General features: G+C 47.4%; 1 protein-coding gene across 6 annotated transcripts in view; it reads left to right on the top strand.

Annotated features, from left to right (window-relative positions):
• Positions 1 to 6,322: 6,322 nt before the first annotated feature.
• Positions 6,323 to 20,452, top strand: part of CYFIP1 (cytoplasmic FMR1 interacting protein 1) — a gene marked incomplete at both ends in the record, with an annotated part of 50,388 nt that continues 36,258 nt past the window's right edge. For 3 of the 6 annotated variants that reach the window (XM_080692583.1, XM_080692584.1, XM_080692582.1), the window contains 11 exons: positions 6,323 to 6,439; positions 6,516 to 6,605; positions 8,572 to 8,649; positions 8,765 to 8,866; positions 10,644 to 10,825; positions 14,280 to 14,376; positions 14,453 to 14,581; positions 15,406 to 15,510; positions 17,024 to 17,115; positions 18,199 to 18,316; positions 19,623 to 19,745. In XM_080692583.1, the coding sequence (XP_080548709.1) occupies positions 6,323 to 6,439; positions 6,516 to 6,605; positions 8,572 to 8,649; positions 8,765 to 8,866; positions 10,644 to 10,825; positions 14,280 to 14,376; positions 14,453 to 14,581; positions 15,406 to 15,510; positions 17,024 to 17,115; positions 18,199 to 18,316; positions 19,623 to 19,745 (1,233 nt within the window). The remainder of the gene's footprint in view (positions 6,440 to 6,515; positions 6,606 to 8,571; positions 8,650 to 8,764; positions 8,867 to 10,643; positions 10,826 to 14,279; positions 14,377 to 14,452; positions 14,582 to 15,405; positions 15,511 to 17,023; positions 17,116 to 18,198; positions 18,317 to 19,622; positions 19,746 to 20,452) is intronic. The other 3 variants (XM_080692586.1, XM_080692585.1, XM_080692587.1) reach the window with 3 other exon arrangements.

Here is a 20,452-nt window from a genome sequence, read left to right as displayed (position 1 = left end):
CCACAGAGGAGATACGCCGGTCTCATGGCCGAGGACACAGCAGCAGCGCCATACTGCTGGCGGCAGCTGCGAGTTCACTGGTCGGCACCAGACCAACGCACTCAACAGCCCACCAGGCTCCAGAGAGGAGCAGCGGACAGCGAGCCGAGGTGAGCCGCTGCGGATTAGCTGGGAGGAATTCGGCAGATTTCTCGGCACAGGGAGCATCTAAAGCTCCCAGGGGTTGGGCTCAGCACACCCTGCAGGGACCCAAAGCAGAGCTCAAAAACAGAGAAGAAATACGCCAGCCTCATGGCCGAGGGTGTAGCAGCGACGCCATATTGCCACTGGCGGCGGCAGCAGCAGCGAATTCACCAAGTCCACTACAGCTCCATCTGCACACTCAACAACAGTGAGTCAAATTGCGGCCCCTAGAGGAGAAATCCCAGTACTCCCAGGGACTTGACCCAGTGGGGGAGTGGCAGTGGCAGAGATATTACACCATAGGAGAACGCCCAACCTGGCACCCCCCATGGTTTAAAGCAGCCTCAGTTGACTCCCTGGGTCTGAGACTCTGCAATACAACACAGTAAAGGAGTAGTGGTGACTGAGATAACACAGACTCGAGATCCAGAGCACCTTAAGTGAAGTCGTAGTTATCCAAGGGAAGAACCCAGAGAAGGCATAAACTTCCGAAATCATGGGAAAGAGGAATAACAATGAAGCAATGAATGCCCACAACCCCACAACATCAGAACTTGATAAAACAGAAATTCAGAGATTTCTAGAAGATCAAATCAGGAAAATAACTGTAGAAATAATAGAGGAGTTTCGAAAAGAATTCAGAGAGAGCCAAAAAGAGATAAAGGATGCCATTAATGAAGTAAAGGCTTCAATTCAAAATACAAACAACCGATTAGACCACATGGAGAATAGAATCTCGCTCTTAGAAGATGATCAATCAAAAAATGAACGCATAGTTTCTAATTTAGAAAAAAAAAAATCTGACAGCAGGAATCTGACATTGAAGAAATATGGGCCCATTTTAAGAGAGCTAACCTAAGAATAATTGGAATAGAGGAGGGAAAAGAAGGTGAAAACAAAGGGATCAACAATCTCTTCAAGGAAGTAATAGCAGAAAATTTTCCAAACGTAGAGCAAGAAGTTGATACACAGGTCCAGGAAACTTATAGAACTCCCTTTAGACAGGATCGGAGAAGAGGATCCCCACGCCACATAATTGTCAAAATGATCAATGTGGAAGCCAAGCAGAGAATCTTAAAGGCAACAAAAACAAAGGGCCAAGTGATATTCAGAGGCAAACCAATTAGAATCACTCCACACTTCCCAAACCAAGTCATGAGAGTCAGAAGGGCTTGGAGTAACATATTCCAAACTCTGAAAGAAAACAACTTCCAGCCAAAAATTTCCTACCCAGCAAAATTTTCTATCAAATTAGATGGGGAAATAAGAAACTTCCATGACAAACAGAAACTGAAGGAATTTATGTCTTCAAAACCAGCGCTAAAGAAAATACTCAAAGAGATTAACTACAAAGAAGAAATAGGTAACACACACCTGAACCAGAGAAACAAGATTTTCCATCTAACAGACAACTAAGATTGGTTATCTGTGGAGATTCATTATTTATGTTAGTCTTATACCTATCTCTAAATTGTATTGTTTGCTTTTATTGTTGCTAATTTTTAGGATTTCTAGTTGGAATATTAATATACCTTCAGATATAGCATTTGGAAATATTTTATCCCATTCTATCAGTAACTTTTAACTCTGTTTACATTGTCTTTGGATATACAATCTTTTTTTTATTTTTTAGGGAGTTTGTTTACCCTTTTGTTGCCTGTGCCATTGAAATCATATCCAAGAAATCACCGCCAATTTCAGTGTTGTGAGGTTTTATGACCCAGATTTTCTTCTAAAAGTGCCTATGTCTTAAGGTTTATATTTAGGTCTTTTATCTATTTTGAGTTAATAGTTAAAAGATTATTATTTTCTCCACCAAATGTTCGTGGAACCCTTGTCAAAAATAACTTGACAATATATGGAAGAATTTATCTCTAGGCTCTTATTTAATTCCAATGGTTTATATATCTGCCTTTAGAGCTTTATATGGTTTGAAATCAGAAAATATATATCTTCTAGCTTTGTTCTTTTTCGAGATCATTTTGGGTATCTAGAGTCCATATTCCATATTAGGATAGATTTTTTTCTGAAAAATAAATAAATAAATGTATGATGGTTTCACCTAAAAAAAAGAAAAAAAGAAAAAATATTCTCTGGTAAGAAAGAAAGCAAAAAGAAGTATTGAAATGTTATCTTTAAGTCATCAAAAGCTTGGTATCAGACAAATGAAACCGTTATGTGAGATTATCATTGTTAATTTTGGATAAATTGCTATAATACTAGATGTCAACCACTAAGCCAAGCATGGGAAGGAGGGATGGGGAAGGAACGGGGTGGGGATCGGGTAGGACCTAACTGGGCGATGTGTGCACGTATGTCTACAAAAGTATTTTTTTTATCCCATTGTGATGTATGAATACAGTGCACCAATAAAAAATTTTTTGAAAAAAAAAAGAAAGTAAATAGACTTAGAAGACATTTTAGAGGTGCATTTGTGAGGTATCAGAGCAAGAAGTGTTGGGGACTGCAAAGACTTGCATTCAGAGCTGATTATTCTGAGTTAGCTTAACAGAGCTGGGGCAGATGCCCCTCAGAAACATGCTTCTGTTTCTGAGGAAAACAGAATGCTCATACTCTATACAGTGCGCAGGACTGAAAAAGATCATCGAAAAAAATGTCGAACAAATTGAGAAATTTTTTATTTGGTACTAGAAGTTGAACCCAGTGGCATTCTACCTCCGGACTATACCCAAGCTTATTTTATTTTTTATTTTGAATTAGTATTTCACTAGGTTGCTCAGAATCTTGCTAAGTTGCTATGGCTGGTCTTGAACCTATGATTCTCCCGTCTTGCACTCAGCTCACTGGAAGATTTTATGGGAGCCTGAGAGCACCTCACTGAGCGGTTTGTGTCTTCCTAGCTTGTTTTGGTTGAAGATGGTGAGGTTATGGATAATTTTTCTTTTTCCTTTTGTACATTTTCCAATTCATCTACAGTAAATATTGCTGGGTTTTGTTTGTTTGTTTGTTTGTTTGTTTGTTTGTTTGTTTGTTAGCTCTCCCGATCTCTCTTTTTTCCCCCCAGTACTGGGGATGGAACCCAGGGGCATTCTACCTCCACGCTACACCCCTGGTCCTATTTTTAGTCTTATTTTTTTCAGGTCTGAGGGCAGAACCCAGGGGCATTCAACCTCCTACACCCCCTGCCCTAGTTTTTATTCTTTATTTTGAAACAAGGTCGCACTAAGTAGCTGAGGCTGTCTGCAAACCTCAATTCTCCAGTAGGCTGAGGCATGTCATTGGGCAGCTGAGATGTAACAACAGCTTTGAGGTGTCTGCATGGGTACTGCCAGGCTCCGCGGGCCCCCTCTGTGGGACTGGACAGTGACCAGGCCTGTGTCCTGCACTCCCCCCCGCCTTTTTTGGTGGTACTGGGGATTAAATCCAGGGACATTTTACCTCTGAGCTATACCCAGCACTATTTTATTTCTTATTTTGAAACAGGGTCTCAGTAAGTTGTAAAGGGCCTTGCCAAATTGCTGAGGTAAACCTGTGTGATCCTCCTGTCTCGGCCTCCCAAGTACTGGGGTCACAAGCATGGGCCACCCGCCTGGCTCTGTACTTAATTCTTGACCGCAGGAAACAGGAAGTGGCGATTGAAGGAAAAGGGCTGGCTTCCTTGTTTTAAAAGTTTCTGCTACGTGTCAATTTAAAGTTAGAGACATGCAGAGTTAATCTGCTGCTGGGGGTGCTGTGTAAACCCACCTGCAGTGGGTGGGTGTGGCGCTCCTGCTGATCTCCTGACAGGGGAGGTCAGGAGCAGGTCGCTGCTTCTCCTTCCTGCTCTGTCAGGGTCGGCTCAGCCTGCAGCCCCAGGGATATATGCAGACACGGTTGGGCTCTTGTCTCATCTTGGGGAACTGGCCCCTTGCTCCAAATGCTACTTTAAAAACACTACCAGACAATTTTGCCTTCCTTTTGACTAGTGCTTGCCTGGTTTACAATTTTCCCCATTTACTTTCTTTTTAGAAGAATTTCTTGTAAATTACACATAGTTTTATTTTTTTCCTATGTGTGTGTGTGGTACTGGGGATGGAATCCAGGGACATTCTACCTCCAAGCTATACCCCTAGCCCTATTTTGTATTCTTTATTTTGAAATAGGGTCTCACTAGCAGGCATGGTGGTGCATGCTTGTAATCCTAGTGCTTGGGAGGCTGAGACAGGAGGATCGCACAGGTTTGAAGCCAGCCTCAGCTACTTAGTGAGGCTCTTAGCAACTTCGTGAGACCCTGTTTCCAAATAAAGTATAAAATAAGTTTGGGAGTAGCCGGGCGTGGTGGCGCATGCTTGTAATCCCCGCACTTGGGAGGCGGAGACAGGAGGATCTCGCAGTATGCTGGTTTAGGAGATCCTGTTTACAAATAAATAAAATAGGTCTGGGAGTGTAGCCTGGAGGTAGAAGGGCTTCCAGGAACCCCAGTACCACCAAAAAAAAAAAAAGTCTGGGAGTAAAGCCTGGAAGTAGAAAAGCCTCTGGATTCCACCCCCAGTACCACCACCAAAAAAAAAAAAAAAAAAAAAAAAAGAAAGAAAGAAAGAAAAAAGAAAGAAAGAAATAAACAAATAGGGTTTCACTAAGTTATAAAGGGCCTCACTAAGTAGCTGAGGCTATCTACAAACTGCAATCCTCTTGTTTCAGCCTTCCAAATGCTGGGATTACAAGCGTGCACACTACGTCCAGTTTGGGATTTTTTTTAAACTGAGAATTGAACCTAGGGCATACTACCACTGAACTACAACTCTAGCTCTTTTTATTTTTTATTTATTTTATTTATTTATTTATTTATTAATATATATTTTTTGCGGGTCTGGGGATGGAACCCAGGGGCATTCTACCTCCGAGCCGCACCCCCTGCCCTATTTTTTATTCTTTATTTTGAAACAGGGTCTCAATGAGTTGCAGAGGCTGTCTGTGAACTGCGATCCTCCTGTCTCAGCCTCCCAAATGCTGGGATTACAAGTGTGCGGCGCCATGCCCAGCTTGTCTTTTTTATTTTTTTAAACAGAGTCTCACTGAGTTGGGAAGAGTCTCGCTAAGTAGCTGAGGCTGTATGCAAACAGCAATCCTCCAGTCTCCGCCTCTCAAATGCTGGGATTACAAGCGTGCAGCACCACGCCTGACAATTCAGTTCTTTTTATTGTTTTGTCTCCTTTCCAGCTCCTTTCCTTTTGGTGCCAGGGGTTGAAGTCAGGGTCTCCGCATGCTCGACATCTGGCCTTCACCCCAACCTCCTCCCTGCCTTCTCTGAGGCTATTTGAACATTTTGTAGTATTCCATTTTAATTTATCCAAATTACCTCTCTTAAAGTTATTGATTTTGTTTTGTGTAGCTTTCTTTTCTTTTCTTTTCTTTTTTGTGGTACTGAGGGTGGATCCCTCACAGGGTCTCACTAAGTTGCTGAGTGTATAGCTTTCTTTTAATAATTGCTCCGAGGAGCCAGGCATGGTAGTGCATGCTTGAAATCCCAGTGCTTGGGAGGCTGAGGTGGGGAAGATATGCGTTCACAGCCAGCCTCAGTAATTAGTAGCTTACTGGGGCCCTCCATAACTTCGTGAGACCCTGTTTCAAAATAAAATAGGAGAATGGGGTGTGGCGATGCACGCTTGTAATCCCAGCATTTGGGAGGTGGAGACTGGAGGATTGTGGTTCGTGGACAGCCTCAGCTACTTAGTGAGGCCCTGCACAACTCAGTGAGACCCTGTTTCAAAATAAAGAATAAAAAATAGGGCAGGGGGTGTAGCTCGGAGGTCAAATGCCCCTGGGTTCCATCCCCAGACTTGCAAAAATAAATAAATAAATTAATTAATTAATTAAATAGGGCTGGGGTATGGCTTGGAGGTAGAGGGCCCCTGGGTTTAATCCCTAGTACTACTCCTCAAAAAAACTGCTCTGAAGATTACAAAGTACATGTTTATTAATTTTTCACAGCCTAGTTAGAACCAGTTTGTTACTACTTGTAGTAAAATGTGGAAATACTAGCCACTCTATGTCCTAGCTTACCCTCCCGAGTACTTGGATTACAGACTGTACCAGCACCTTGCAGGAGGAGGGATGGGCGCCCAGCATCACTCGGAGCCATGCCGAGGTCCCGCTCCCTCCTTGCTCACAGGACAGGTGCTCTGTTTTCTGGCCCAGCATGGCGGCTCAGGTGACGCTAGAGGATGCGCTCTCCAATGTGGACCTCCTGGAGGAGCTGCCTCTGCCCGACCAGCAGCCCTGCATCGAGCCCCCGCCGTCCTCTCTGCTCTACCAGGTAGGTCCTGAGCGCTGTGGGCACGGGGCTGGGCCCAGGCCTCGCATCCACCTGACGGCCTTTCTCTTCCCTGCAGCCCAACTTCAACACCAACTTTGAGGACAGAAACGCCTTCGTCACGGGCATCGCAAGATACATCGAGCAAGCCACGGTCCACTCCGGCATGGTAATGTGCTGCGGGTGTGGTGCCCCTGGTGGGGGCAGAGTTGAACGGCAAATACATACTTTTTCAGTTATTGCCCTGCTACGTTGTGAGGAAAAGGAGAAGAAATTAAATGAAATGTGTAGAGTTTAAAGAAAGTCTTTTGTTTTTCTTATTATAAAAGCAATACATGCGCTCTCTGCGAATTTCGCAGCAGGGGCAGAAGGAAGCCTTGCTGACATTCTGAGAGCGTCTCCTGCTTAGTGCTCAGTCTCTCCTTGGGTCTCACCATGATGCTCAGGGCCTCACTAAGCTGTTGAGGCTGGCCTCAAACCTTCCATCCTCCTGTCTCAGCCTCCCGAGTACTGAAGTTTACAAAAGCAGTGTTTTTAAAATGTTGATCAAGTGAGTGTAGTGATGCACACGTATAATCTCAGTACTTGGGAGGCTGAGGCAGGAGGATCAAAGGTTCACAACCAGCCTCAACAACTTAGTGAGGCCTCCTCCGCAACTTAATGAGATCCTGTTTCAAAATAAAGAATAAAATACGGTTGGTGATTTAGCTCAGAGATGGAATACCCCTGAGTTCCATTTCCAGTAACACACACACACACACACACACACACACACACACACGCACACGCTCACACACACACTCACACAACAAAATAAAAGTAAAACGGCAGCAGTCCTCTTTTGGAGGTGTTGGACTAGATTATTTATTTATTTATTTATTTATTTATTTATTTTTGTGGGTCTGGGGATGGAACCCGGGGGCATTCTACCTCTGAGTTATACCCCTTGCCCTATTTTTTATTCTTTATTTTGAAACAGGGTCTCACTGAGTTGCAAAGGGCCTCACTAAGTAGTTGAGGCTGTCCACGAACCACGATCCTCTGGTCTCAGCCTCCCGAATGCTAGTATTAACAAACATGTGCCACCATGTCCGGCTTTATTTTTATTTTTATTTTATTTATTTATTTTGTGCTACTGGAGTTCCTGGAAGCCCTTCTACCTCCGGGCTATACTCCCAGACCAATTTTTTAATTTTTGGAAACAGGGTCTCTTAAGCCAGCGCCGCTGGCTTCGAACCTGCGCGATCCTTCTGTCTTTGCCTCCCAAGTGCGGGGATTACAAGCGTGTGCCACCATGCCCGGCGCTATTTTTACTTTTTTTAGACAGGGCCTTACTAAGCTGAGGCTGGCCACAAACCTGCAATCCTTCTGTCTCAGCCTCCCAAGTACTGGGATTACAAGCATGCGCCACCACACCCAACTATACTGGATTTATTTGTTTTGTTTTGTTTTGTGGGTCTGGGGCTAGAACCCAGAGGCATTTGACCTCTGAGCTACAACCCCTGCCCAATTTTTTATTCTTTATTTTGAAACGGGGTCTCACTGAGTTGCAGAGGGCCTCACTAAGTAGCTGAGGCTGTCCGTGAACTGCGATCCTTCAGTCTCAGCCTCCCAAATGCTGGGATTATAAGCGTGCACCACGACGCCCGGCTGCTATACTGGATTTAAATGCTATGGGAATACATCAAACTTTGTCCCCATACGTGTAGGGTTAGCAGCCCTGTCTCTGGGTTCTGTCTATGAACCAGGAGGTTTGGGGTGAGGCAGAAAAGAGACCGTGTGGGGATCCGTGTGCTCTCGCCCTGGCCCTGGCCCTGCACCCCAGCATCAGGTTGTTCAGCTGAGCGAGCTGAGGTGCTGCCCATGGTGCCTGCCCTTGATGTCCGGCCCTCACAGGTGCCTGTGCGTCCCTCTCACGTCCGTTCAGCTCGCAGACGCTGTGGGATGCTTGGGGTGGTCGTGGCCCTGCGGCCTCAGCAGCCTCCTTGCAGCTGGTTTTTGGCGTGTGGCCTTTAGCCCCGCATAGGGAGAGTCAGGAGAGTTTGCAGCGCTTTGTCTGGGTCTCACCAGTTTGGCATCTCCTGCTTTGTGCCTGTGGCCCTGTGTCTCTTTGATTTGCCCCATGTGTCTTGCAGAATGAGATGCTGGAGGAAGGCCAAGAATATGCAGTCATGTTGTACACCTGGAGGAGCTGCTCACGGGCCATCCCACAGGTAGCCTGCCCGCCGCCCTTGCCTCCTGCCAAGTCCAGGGGTGCCAGCCTCGCAGCCCCAGGCTGCCCTTAGTTGCATGGACGCCTTTTCATAGCACGCTGTATCTTCACCCCAGGTGAAATGTAACGAACAGCCGAACAGAGTGGAAATATACGAGAAAACCGTGGAGGTCCTGGAGCCTGAGGTCACGAAACTGATGAATTTTATGTACTTCCAGGTAAAACAGCAGAGGAATCCCAGGGGTTTAGTGCTGCGAGGCAGATGCTGGCCTCCTCCCAGTCCTTGACAGGCAAAACTTTGCTCACCATTTAGAGGAATCACTTCTGTGTTTTACTTCTTTGTAATTTGCATTTTCTCCATGGAAGCCAGCTCTCAGTGACCACAAGGGGATTCTGCAGGGTCTCTCCAGAGGCAGAGGAGACTTCTGCTCTGACACATTGCAGAAGAGAGTCAGGTTTTAGCAAAAAGGACGGGCTTTATTAGAAATTCAGAGGTGAAAAGACATACTTGACACAGACTTTGGAGTCTTCATGGTCCTCCTTACAGCAGATCCCATGAGGGGTGGGCGTGGGGATGCCATCCGCCTCCGTCACAGATGGCGTGTGGGTCTGCAGGTCCTCATTGTATCTTCCCTTTTATCAAAGTGTGCCCTGTTCTGTAGGCTTTTTAAATTATTATATCTTCCTTTATTTAGTCTGTTCTAAAAATTTAAATGTTAGTACATTGTATAAGCCAACTAACAGTGTGCAGGGCAAAAATTTCATAAGGGAATTTATGGTCACTTTTAAGATTTATAGATTAATCAAGAATTTGGAGCCACGTGTGGTGGCGCCTGCTTGCAACCTCAGCATTTGGGAGGCTGAGACAGGAGGATCACAGTTCACAGACAGCCTCAGCTACTTAGTGAGGCCCTCTGCAACTTTGTGAGACCTTGTTTCAAAGTAAAGAATAAAAAATAGGGCTGGAGTTGTAGCTCAGAGGTCGAATACCCCTGGGTTCCATCCCTAGACTCGCAAAAAGAAAAAAAAGAATCCGGGACTTACAGGCCTGGAAGGAAAACTGGCCTGGGGAGAGAAGGACATTAGCACATGACTTTAAATTGAAGTTGCAGTCTCCTTTTTACTGATCTTTATTTCTTTTCTATCCTATCTCAGTTCTGAGTACAACATTTTGTTTCGTGGTATTGAGGATTCAACCCAGTGGCATTCTTCCTCCAGGCAGCACCCCAGCCCTTTTTATTTTTTGTTTTGAAAGAGGGTCTTGCACGGCCGCTAGGTTGCTGAGGCAGTCCTCAAATCTACAGTCCTCCTCTCCCCGCCTCCCAAGTCCTGGGGTTACAGGTGTGCATCGCCGTGCCTGGCTTACTTACCACAATTTGACTTCCTGCCAATTTGTGCTTGTGCCTCATCTGGTTTTCAGACCGTTTTCTGTTCTTAGCCTCTTTGACTGTCATTCTTGGTGCTCTCTGCCCTGGCTATGGCCTCCCTTGACCCTTTAGTAAAACAAAAAGTGACCCCAGAGAAGACGTTTGTTGGCTCTTTAAAGAAGTTCTTTGGAAATGTCTCTTAACTATTTTTTATTGTAATTTTCATTTAGTAAAGGAAAAAGGTAGAACTGACTAGAAGATGAACGTTGGTTTTATCTAAAAGTTGCCAAGAGGAAAGAGCTCTCCCACTTTCCCCATCTGAGAGCCGTGGCATCTGTATCGTGGATGTTTTATTGGACACTTCGCTTTGGTCACTTATGGAATAACTACAAAGTTCTTTTCATGTAGGCGCAAAGCTGGCAAAGGGCAAAATGCTAATGGTTGTTGCAGAGCCAAGGCCCGGGCGTTACTCCGCCCACAGGAGCCTCTGCCTGAGCCGCAGAGACGTCCTAAGCCTCGGGCTGGGTGCTTTCTTAGTACGGAACAGTGAGCGCAGAACTGTGCTTGAAGCCGGGGCCTGGACCCACACATCACTGACCTGGGCTCTCCTGCTCCTCCTCCTGTTCAGAGGAATGCCATCGAGCGTTTCTGTGGGGAGGTGAGACGCTTGTGTCATGCCGAGCGGAGGAAGGACTTCGTGTCAGAAGCCTACCTGATCACACTTGGCAAGTTCATCAATATGTTTGCGGTCCTGGACGAGCTGAAGAACATGAAATGCAGCGTGAAGAATGACCATTCAGCGTACAAGAGGTGAGCCCAGCCAGGCTCAGGCAGCCGGCAGACAGACGGGACCAGTCCCTGCTCACAGAGTGCAGGTGTTTGGCCTGGGGAACATCTTGGTGGGGGAGCAGTGGGGTTCCGCAGCCACAGGGATCCCTTGGGCATTGGAGCTGTGGTTCTCAGCAGAAGCCAGGACCCCTGTTCTCACTCATGGGCCCAGCATTCTTTGCACACACAACATCATGGCAGTGTACAGACTCATCACGTGAACTGTCGCGGTGCTACAGGGTCACCTTGGGCTTCCAGGTCTTCTGGATAGCTCTCCTCCATGGTGGTTTTCATTTTGAAGGTAGAAGAGACCAGCAGGAGTGTGTTAGTCACCTTTTACTATTATAAAACATGAGGGAGGCCGGGCGTGGTGGCGCACGCTTGTCATCCCTGCGCTTGGGAGGCTGAGACAGGAGGATCGCGCTGGTTCGGAGCCAGCCATGCTGGCTTAAGAGACCCTGTTTCCACATTTAAAAAAGTTAAAAAATAGGTCTGGGAGTGTAGCCTGTGGGAGTGTATCCCGGAGGTAGAAGGGCTTTCAGGAACCCCAGTACCATCACCAAAAAAACCAAAAACAAATAAAATAAAACATGAGGGAGCCTAATCTTATAAAGGGAAGAGGTCTGTTTCTGACAGCTTTGGAGGCCTAAGGCAAACAGTGCAGCTCAGGCTCTGGTTAGGCCCTCCCCACCACTGTATCACCTGTGGCTGCTTACAGTAGTAGGAGTTCATTAAGGATTGAAGAATCACATCGCAGCCGGGCGTGGTGATGCACACTTGTAATCCCAGCATTCAGGAGGTGGAGACTGGAGGATTGCGGTTCGCGGACAGTCTCAGCTACTTAATGAGACCCTTTTTCAAAATAAAGAATAAAAATTAGGGCAGGGGGTGTAGCTCGAAGGTAGTTCAATCCCCAGACCCACACACACACACAAAAAGAATCACATAGCTAAACAGGAAACCAAGCTGGACACAGTGGCGCACACTGTGACCCCAAAACTTGGCTGGCTGAGACAAGAGGATCACAGCTTCTAGACTAGCTTCAGAATATAGTAGGATCCTCAGCACCTTGATGAGATCCCTTTTCAAAATAAAAAAATAAAAAGGGATGGGGATGTAGCTCAGAGGTAGAATGCCTCTGGATTCAATTCCTGGTAAAAACAAAAGGGAAACCAGAAGATTGAGGAGTTGCACTCAGAATTTGATGACACTCCTCTTGGGAACACTACCCAGAATCCCGAGAAACACCTTAATCTCTTTTAGGCTGATACGGCTGATGTCAAACCTGTGATCCTCCTCTTTCGGCCTCCCAAGTACTGGAATTACACCCCCACTTCTTTTAATTCTTTGCAGGACCGTGGCACTAACCAATCTAAACTAAGAACTCCCCACCTCTTCCCACCCACTTTTCAAAGGCTCCATGTCACCTCCTGGTTCCTCTGCCCTGGGGATCAGGCTCCAACACATGAGTCTTGGGGGTCGAAGCACATGGAGCCCTAGTGGGGAGAACTGGAAACGCTTCCAGAACACTCACTGTGGGGGTTGTGGTACTGAGCCAGCTGACTTAGTGGATTTTCTTTACTAAGCCTGTGTTTCATTGGAGACATGTTTGGCTGGAATGAGATGCCAACTTCTTTTTCTTCCAGTAAGCAAGGAATTTTAATTCTAATGCTAAATTGGAAGAGATTTTAATTTGCATCAGAATATGCTGTACTTATGTATCTGGGATTGTGCAGCTGCTGCTGTCTTTATCATAAAACCGACTCCGGACGACAAGGTAGCAGATTGCAGGAAGCTGCGGTGGGAGCCACGTGAGTTGTTCTGAATGTTAAGCATCGTTGGTGTGAAATCAGTGTGGCCACCCGTTGCCTCAGATCAGCTCTGCGTGGCAGCCCAGAGCTTCCAAACGAGGGAATGACCTGGACCCGTTAGCTCTTATCAGGTGGGAACGTCTGAAGCTGTCCCATTTGATGAGAGTGTCTGGATTCCAAGTCTGTGGCAAGCACTGCAGGGAGGCTAGACAGAGGCAGCTTCTGAGGGCAGCTCCTCCTGCTGGGGCCACATGGAGGAAGGCTCAGAGCGGGTAGGAGGCCCTGACAGCAACCCAGCCCCATCCTTGAGCACAAGGGAGTGGTCCTGGGGACCCGCGTGCCTCCTCAGCTGCTTCTTGACCTCAGGGACCCTCTGTTGGCTCACCTTCCCAGACTCCAAGCCCCTTCCCCACATAGTTATTTATTCATTTTTAGTTGCTGGGTGCAATAAAAATAATGTAGCCAGGCTGGTGTCTGTCACACACCTATAATCCCAGTTCTTGGGAGGCTGAGATATGAGGATCACAAGTTCATGGCCAGCTTTAGGAACTCAGTGAGAATCTGTTTCAAAATAAAAATAAAAATGGTTCCCAGTACTACAAACAGACAGACAAACAAAAACCATAGAAATAATAGTGGCATAAATGTGATTCGTTTTTCTTTCACCTGTAAAGCTCTGACTTGGGGTCCATGGTTTGCAAGGGCTTCCCTTGTCCACCGTGGCCTGTGAGCTGCAGCTGCCATGTCTGCACTCCAGTCAGCAGAGAGGAAGGGGAAATGAGGTCTACACGCTCCTGTAGAAGGGAACCATGGCCCAGCTCCCGGTCCCTTACCACAGGACCACAGCTGACCACAGGGAGGCGGAGTGGCCACTGCTCTGGGCACGTCCGGCTTGCTCATGAGGAAGGGGGAGGGAAGAAATGGTGTGTGAGTCTATCATCAGTCTTCATCATGGAAATGTCCTTTAATTCAACCCCGGGGTCTAGGTGACGCCATAGCTCCTCTGTGGAAGGTCCTTTGCTTCTTGGGGGACGGCCCCAGGCATGCTGTGTCCTGGCTCTCGTCCTGCCCTCGCAACCTTTTGCTGGGCCTCAGGGCTTGGCATGCACCTTGCAGGATTGTGGCGCCTTACTTTAAGTCTTTCGTGTACATCAGATGGTGTAGCTGATGGTATAGCTCCAAATGGATGGTAGAACCAGAACCCTGGAGTTTGGAGCACCAGTAGTCCTAGAGAAGCTGGCCAGGGTCAGGTGTGTTTTGTAGAGAGGCGTGGTAGTCCAGAGGGTTCCCAGCAAACAACCTCAACAGGGATGGCCATCTTCGTGCAGGGCTTCTGAGAATCACAGGGTAGGCTGGGAGCCCCTTGCCTAGGCGAGGGGGACATATGCCAGCACAGAAGCAGCAGTGTGCAGGCCCCTGAGGAGCCTCTCAGCTGTGGACAGCAAGGTAGTAAGCTGCCCAGAGCTGTAACGCACAGCTAGTGGCCAAGGAGGCAGCGGGAGCCCAGGGCCAGGTGCTCCAGGAGGCTGAAACCATCACCACTGCTATGATCCGCACTCCTGTAGATACTTTTCCTTTAATCAGTGTGTGGGTGTGTTTTGAGATCAACTCTCTTTGCTCTCAAGGGCTGCTCAGTTTTTACGTAAAATGGCGGACCCGCAGTCCATCCAGGAGTCACAGAATCTATCCATGTTCCTGGCCAACCACAACAAGATCACCCAGGTGAGGCTTAGCCCTGCACGGTGGCGGTGGTAGTGGTCCAGGAGCAGGCCGCAGCACGGTCTTCTCTCTGTTTCAGTCTCTGCAGCAGCAGCTTGAGGTGATTTCTGGCTATGAGGAGCTCCTGGCAGACATCGTGAATCTGTGTGTGGACTACTACGAGAGCCGGATGTATCTGACACCCAGTGAGAAGCACATGCTGCTCAAGGTAGTGTGGGTGGCAGCTGGGCCACAGAGCAGTGAACGGAGCCGTGCTTCATCTAAAGCCTCGGCCAGCCTTTTCTTACCCCATGCTGCTGTGCGTGCGCATGTGTGCGTGCGTGCGTGCGTGCGTGCGTGTGTTCGAGCGCGCACACGCTGCTCAGCCATATGCCAGCCTGTGAGAAGGGGCCTGTGAATCCAGAGGCCCTGGGTCAAAAGTTCTCTTAGCATTAGTCTGCTTTGAGCAGAGGTTATATTTAGTATTTCACTTGTTAAAGGTATGATTCCTAGGAATTAATATATTTAGCTTTTGTGTCCTTGGGGAACTGGTTCCAGGACTCTGAGTTCCAGAACTTATGGATGTTCAAGGCCTTAAGTAAAATGGCAGCACACTGGCATAGAACTCGTGCACATCCCCCCATTTGCTTTGAATCACTTCTGGATGACTCAGAAGCTGGGCATGGTGGTACGCGACTCTAGTACTTGGGAGGCTGAGACAGGAGGATTACAAGTTCACAGCCAGCCTCAGTAATTTAGCAAGGCCCTCTGCAACTTAGTGAGACCCTGTTTACAAGTAAAAATAAATAGGGCTGGAGATGTAGCTTAGAGGTAGAATGCCCCTGGGTTCCATCCTCAGTACCGCAAAAAATAAAAATAAATATAAAAATAAAATGGGTCAGGTTTAACCTGGAGGCAGAAGGACCCTGGGTTCTATTTCCAGTACCACAAAATAAATAAATAAAAGTGATGTGTGATTGCAGTGTTATAACAGTATATATGTGGGGTGAGTTCACAGGTCTGAGCGTTATCTCACCGCTATGTGGTTTTCAGGTCATGGGCTTTGGTCTGTACTTGATGGATGGGAGTGTCAGTAACATCTATAAACTAGATGCCAAGAAAAGAATAAACTTGTCCAAAATCGACAAGTACTTCAAGGTGAGTTCATTAGATCACATTTGGTTGCCTGAACCCGGGGCTTGTGATGCCTGGGAAGCAGTGTGGGGGCGGGTGGAGGTGCTCATTCTCCCCCGGCTGCGCTCCCCTGCTCTCCGGTGCACCTGAGGCAGATGGCACCTCGTCATTCGCATTCTTGGCCAGGGCTGCTTGTACCCCATCTTCATGCTTTGCGTCTCTGCTGAAGCCTTGAGCCATGGCTCTTGGGCTTTCGTTGTGGTGAGTGCTTCATGTCTCTGTAATGACTTGCTTATCCATAGTGCTGTCCATGCACCCTGAGTTTCTGGGTTTTTGCTAATGCACGTCATGCTGGTCTGTTGGACTGCACTTTTTTTTTTTTTTTTTTTTTCCCCGTGGGTCTGGGGATGGAACCCAGGGGCATACAACCTCCAAACTATACCCCCAGCTCTGTTTTTTATTCTTATTCTTATTTGTTTTTGTTTTGGTGGTACTAGGGGTGGAACCCAGAGGCTTTCTACCTCCGGGCTTTTTGTTTTGAGGTCTTGCACATCTTTTGTTAGATTTATGCATGCATAGTTTAAAATTTGTATGCTATTACAAGTTATTTCTTTATGTACCTTCCTTCCTTCCATACAAAGGATTAATCCCAGGGGGATTTTACCTCTGAGCTAAACCCCAGCCCTTTTTATTTTTTTATTTTGAAACAGAGTCTTACAAGTTGCTGAGGATCTGCGATCCTCCTGTCCAGTCTCCCATGTGCTGGGATTACAGCTGTGCACCATTCCTGGCTTGAATTTTTTTTAATAGTTATTCTTTGTTAGTATTCCAAAACTCAAATTTTTTGTTTGTTTGTTTGTTTTCGGTACTAGGGATGGAACCCAGGGGCATTCTACCTCTGAGCAACACCCCCAGCCTTATTTTTAATTCTTTATTTTGAAATAGGGTCGCACTGAGTTGCAAAGGGCCTCACTAAGTAGCTGAGGCTGTCCATGAACCGTGATCCTTCTGTCTCTGCCTCCCGAATACTGGGATTACAAGTGTCCACCACCATGCCCAGCCCTCAACTGTTTTTTTTGGTGGTACTGGGGGTAGAACCCAGAGGCTTTCTACTTCCGGGATATACTCCCAGACCTATTTTATAGTTTTATTTGGAAACAGGGTTTCATTAAGTTGCTGAGAGCCTCACTAAGTAGCTGAGGCTGGTTTTGAACCTGTGTGATCCTCCTGTCTCAGCCTCCCAAGTGCAGGGATTACAAGCGTGTGCCACCACGCCCGGCCTCAACTGTTTTTTAATAACCAAAAATGTAGCAACAGATAAGTTAATTCTAATATTTGAATGTTTTTTTTTTAATGTATGTTGGTTCTTAAATTGTATTTTTTTTTTCTTTTCAAAGTGAACTTAGGAGTTATTTTTGCAGTATGTGATTTGCAGAAGTAGCAGACCAGCGTGATTATTAGCACGAGTCATTTTCCTTTTGCTCATGTGTTTGGGATTACACGTACATGTTGACCCTCCTTTCTTGTTTGAATACAGCAGCTCCAGGTGGTGCCGTTGTTTGGGGACATGCAAATAGAACTGGCGAGATACATCAAGACCAGCGCCCACTATGAGGAAAATAAATCTCGGTAGGAACAAAGCTGCCCAGCTGGAGATTCCCACAGTCTCCCCCCAGGCAGCTCTGTAATGCTTTGTTTATTGATCTAGAAATAACATTTGTGACGTTCTCAACATTTGAGAACTAAATATCCACTGTGGTATATAGTCTATGCTGCATATAGTTACTTGCATTTAAGTTCATTGGAAAATACAGCTAAAATTTAAATTTCCTTAGTAACATAATCACATTCCCGAAGTTCAGTGGTCAGTGACTACTGTCTTAGAGAGCAGTTTTCAAAAATTTCCGTCTGCCAGAGATTTCTTCTGGACAGTACCAGCTGAGAATACAGAAGTCTACAATACCTTTCTGGGCCAGTAGTGTGCTGATAAACGCTTCACAACCCACCTGCGTGAGTTTTAGTTACAACACTGTCACCTAAGGACCAAGTCAGTCCAACGCCTGGTTTTGTAAGGTTTCCAGAGCTGAGAATGCCCCCCCCCCCCCGTTTTAATAGTCTCACTAGGTTGCTGAGAGTCCTTCTAAGTTGCTGAGTCTGGTCTTGAACCTGTAATCCTCCTGTTTCAGTCTCTCAAATAGTGGGATGATATGCATGCACTGCCATACCTGGCGATCTTTTCATTTTTAAAAAGCTGTGTTAAAATATTGACATGTGACAGAGGTAAGACAGTGTAGATTGTGAGCCCTAAAAGGTTTACTCTCTGGTCTTGTAATAGAAAGTTGGCTGAACTCTGCTATCCAGGATCTGTGGTTCACAAATAGAGATGTGATCAGCACATGGGACTGTGCTATAGATTCCGCGCAGTTCTGAGTCTCACAGGATGCTTTCCTTGATTGCTGAGCACTGTACCCTCCGCCAGCCTCTGGTCACCACAACCAGGAGTTTGACAAAGTGCCTTTCTGTCTCAGAGATTGCAGAGGCCAGAGAGGAAAAATGGAGATTACTTGACCACAGGGGGCCTGTTGAATAATCCTTGTTTCACTTATTTAAGCTCCACTGGAGGGGCTCTGGTGTGTGAAAGCATGCCCAGTCACCCCCGTGTGGGCACAAGAGAGGCCGTGTAGGTGACACGGACTTCCCCTCCACACCCAGGTGGACGTGCACCTCCTCCAGCAGCAGCCCGCAGTACAACATCTGTGAGCAGATGATCCAGATCCGCGAGGACCACATGCGCTTTATCTCAGAGCTGGCCCGCTACAGCAACAGCGAGGTGCGTGCACTGCGCCACGGAGGAGGCCTCTGACGCCCTGTGCTCTCTGCCCCCGAGTATTAACTTTACTTGCTTTAAAAACAGCATAGTACAAGTCAAAATACCATTTCAGAAGCTCTCTGCAACTTACAAGGGAGTGGAGTTGGCATTTTCTGTATCCATTCTGCTGTACCAAGCGCAGCTTTTCCTTGGGAAAGCATAACGGGAAAGTCTGGGGATCCCTTGGTGGTTAGTGCTGGGTCTCATACGCAAGGCCTTGGGTTTGAACCCAGAACTGAAAAAGGAGGAAAGCAGAGTAAGATTCTCAATGAAAAGGCTGAGGAGAGCCCAGCGGGCAGTGGGGGTGGGAGCTGGGAGGTGGCCTGGAGTGGAGAGGAGGAGGAGCAGGAGGAAGAGGAGAAGGAGAAGGAGAAGGAGGAGAAGGAAGAGGAGGAGGAAGAGGAGGGGGCGGAGAAGGAGCAGGAGGAGGAGCAGGAGAGGAGAAGGAGGAGGAGCAGAAGGAGAAGAAAGAAGAGGAGGAGGAGCAGAAGGAGGAGCAGGAGAAGCAGTCTCCTCTGCATCAGGGCCTCTATACTTCCAGCTGTGCAGCCAGGCTTGCGTCTACCTTTGGGCCACCTGGATTCTCTCACCTCCGCAGTGGAGTTTCCTGGTACTTGGAGTCCACAGGAGGGTGGGGCCGGCCTCAGGGAAGGTTGACCAGGAGGAGCAGCTGGGCCAGGGTCCAGCATCGGCTTGGATGGCTGGCGTGTGTGCAGAGGATAGTCGGGCCTGGGATCTTGTCTGGCTTTCAGACCTGGTTGAACCTTATGGTTCTTCAGCCCCAGCTGTGAGGGGAGAGCAGCTCTGTGCTCCTTAGCACGCATTCTAGGACGATGAGCATCCTTGTCTCTCGCCCACCAATACTGATCATCACATAACCAGGACGACTGAGAAAGGGCCTAGCCATCCAGGTGCCTCGGGCCTGTGTCGTCTCTAGTGAAGACCCCTGTGGGGCTGGAGCAGCTCCTGTGCACAGGTGCCACCTCACCTGGGTCCATGGTAGTGCAGCCTGCAGGGTGGATAAGGGCACCAGACCCCAGGACTTACAGACCGAGTGGGAAGGTCTAAAACAACAAGGACAGCTGGATTATACTTCTCCAAAGAAGTGCATTTCCTGCCTTCCTCCCAGGGACTGCTGTCCCACCGTTAAAATGAGCTGCTGGTTGTAGTAAGAGAAAAGCCAGCCGGTGAGCTCAACTGCTTAAGTGGGCTGGGGGGAAAGTGGACCCCTGGCTGCTCTCCTGACGCCCGTGCCTGTGTGTGCCAGGTGGTCACAGGCTCTGGCCGCCAAGAGGCCCAGAAGACTGACGCCGAGTACCGCAAGCTCTTTGACCTGGCCCTGCAGGGCCTGCAGCTGCTGTCGCAGTGGAGTGCACACGTGATGGAAGTGGTAGGCGGCGCGGGCGCGTGAGGAGGTGCAGACCAAATGTCCGCCCTCAGTGCTAGGAGTGCTTTTCCTCCAGAGCACTTCAGGAATGGGCCTGGCATAACTTTTCCATTGACTTTGGTCATTGGGTCAAGAATAAATAATTCAGCTTTTTAAAACTTTGGCCCTAGCTGGGCGTGGTGGCTCACACTTGTAATTCCAGCATTTGGGAGGCTGAGACAGGAGAATCACGGTTCATGGCCAGCCTCAGCTACTTAGTGAGACCCTCTACAACTCAGTGAGACCCTGTTTCAAAATTCAGAAATGAAAAATATGGCTGGGGGTGTAGCTCAAAGGTTCCCTCCCCAGTACCACCAAAAACAAAAAACAAAAAACAACTGTGGCCCTAGAAATAAGAATATGTATCCATATAAAATTTTTTTTTTGATACTGGAGATTGAACCCAGGGGCTACCTCTGACTACACCCCCAGCCTCTTTAGTTTAGAAACAGGATTTCTTTAGGTTATGGAACTACCCTTGAACCTGTAACCCTCCTGTTAGCCTCCCAGGTACTGGGGTCTAGGGTGCACCCACACCTGACTTGCACACTCTCTTTTCCTGTAGACTGACATATGCAACACACAGTGGCCAGACCACCTTGCCTGGTGTTTTTCTTGTTCTTTTTTATTTTTTTTTTTCCTTTTCTTTTTCAATTGGAGATTTAACCGAG

This window comes from Muscardinus avellanarius, assembly GCF_963383645.1.
Source record: "Muscardinus avellanarius genome assembly, chromosome: 3".
In the NCBI taxonomy this organism is placed as follows: Eukaryota; Metazoa; Chordata; class Mammalia; order Rodentia; family Gliridae; genus Muscardinus; species Muscardinus avellanarius.
This window is presented reverse-complemented; position numbering and strand designations above follow the sequence as displayed.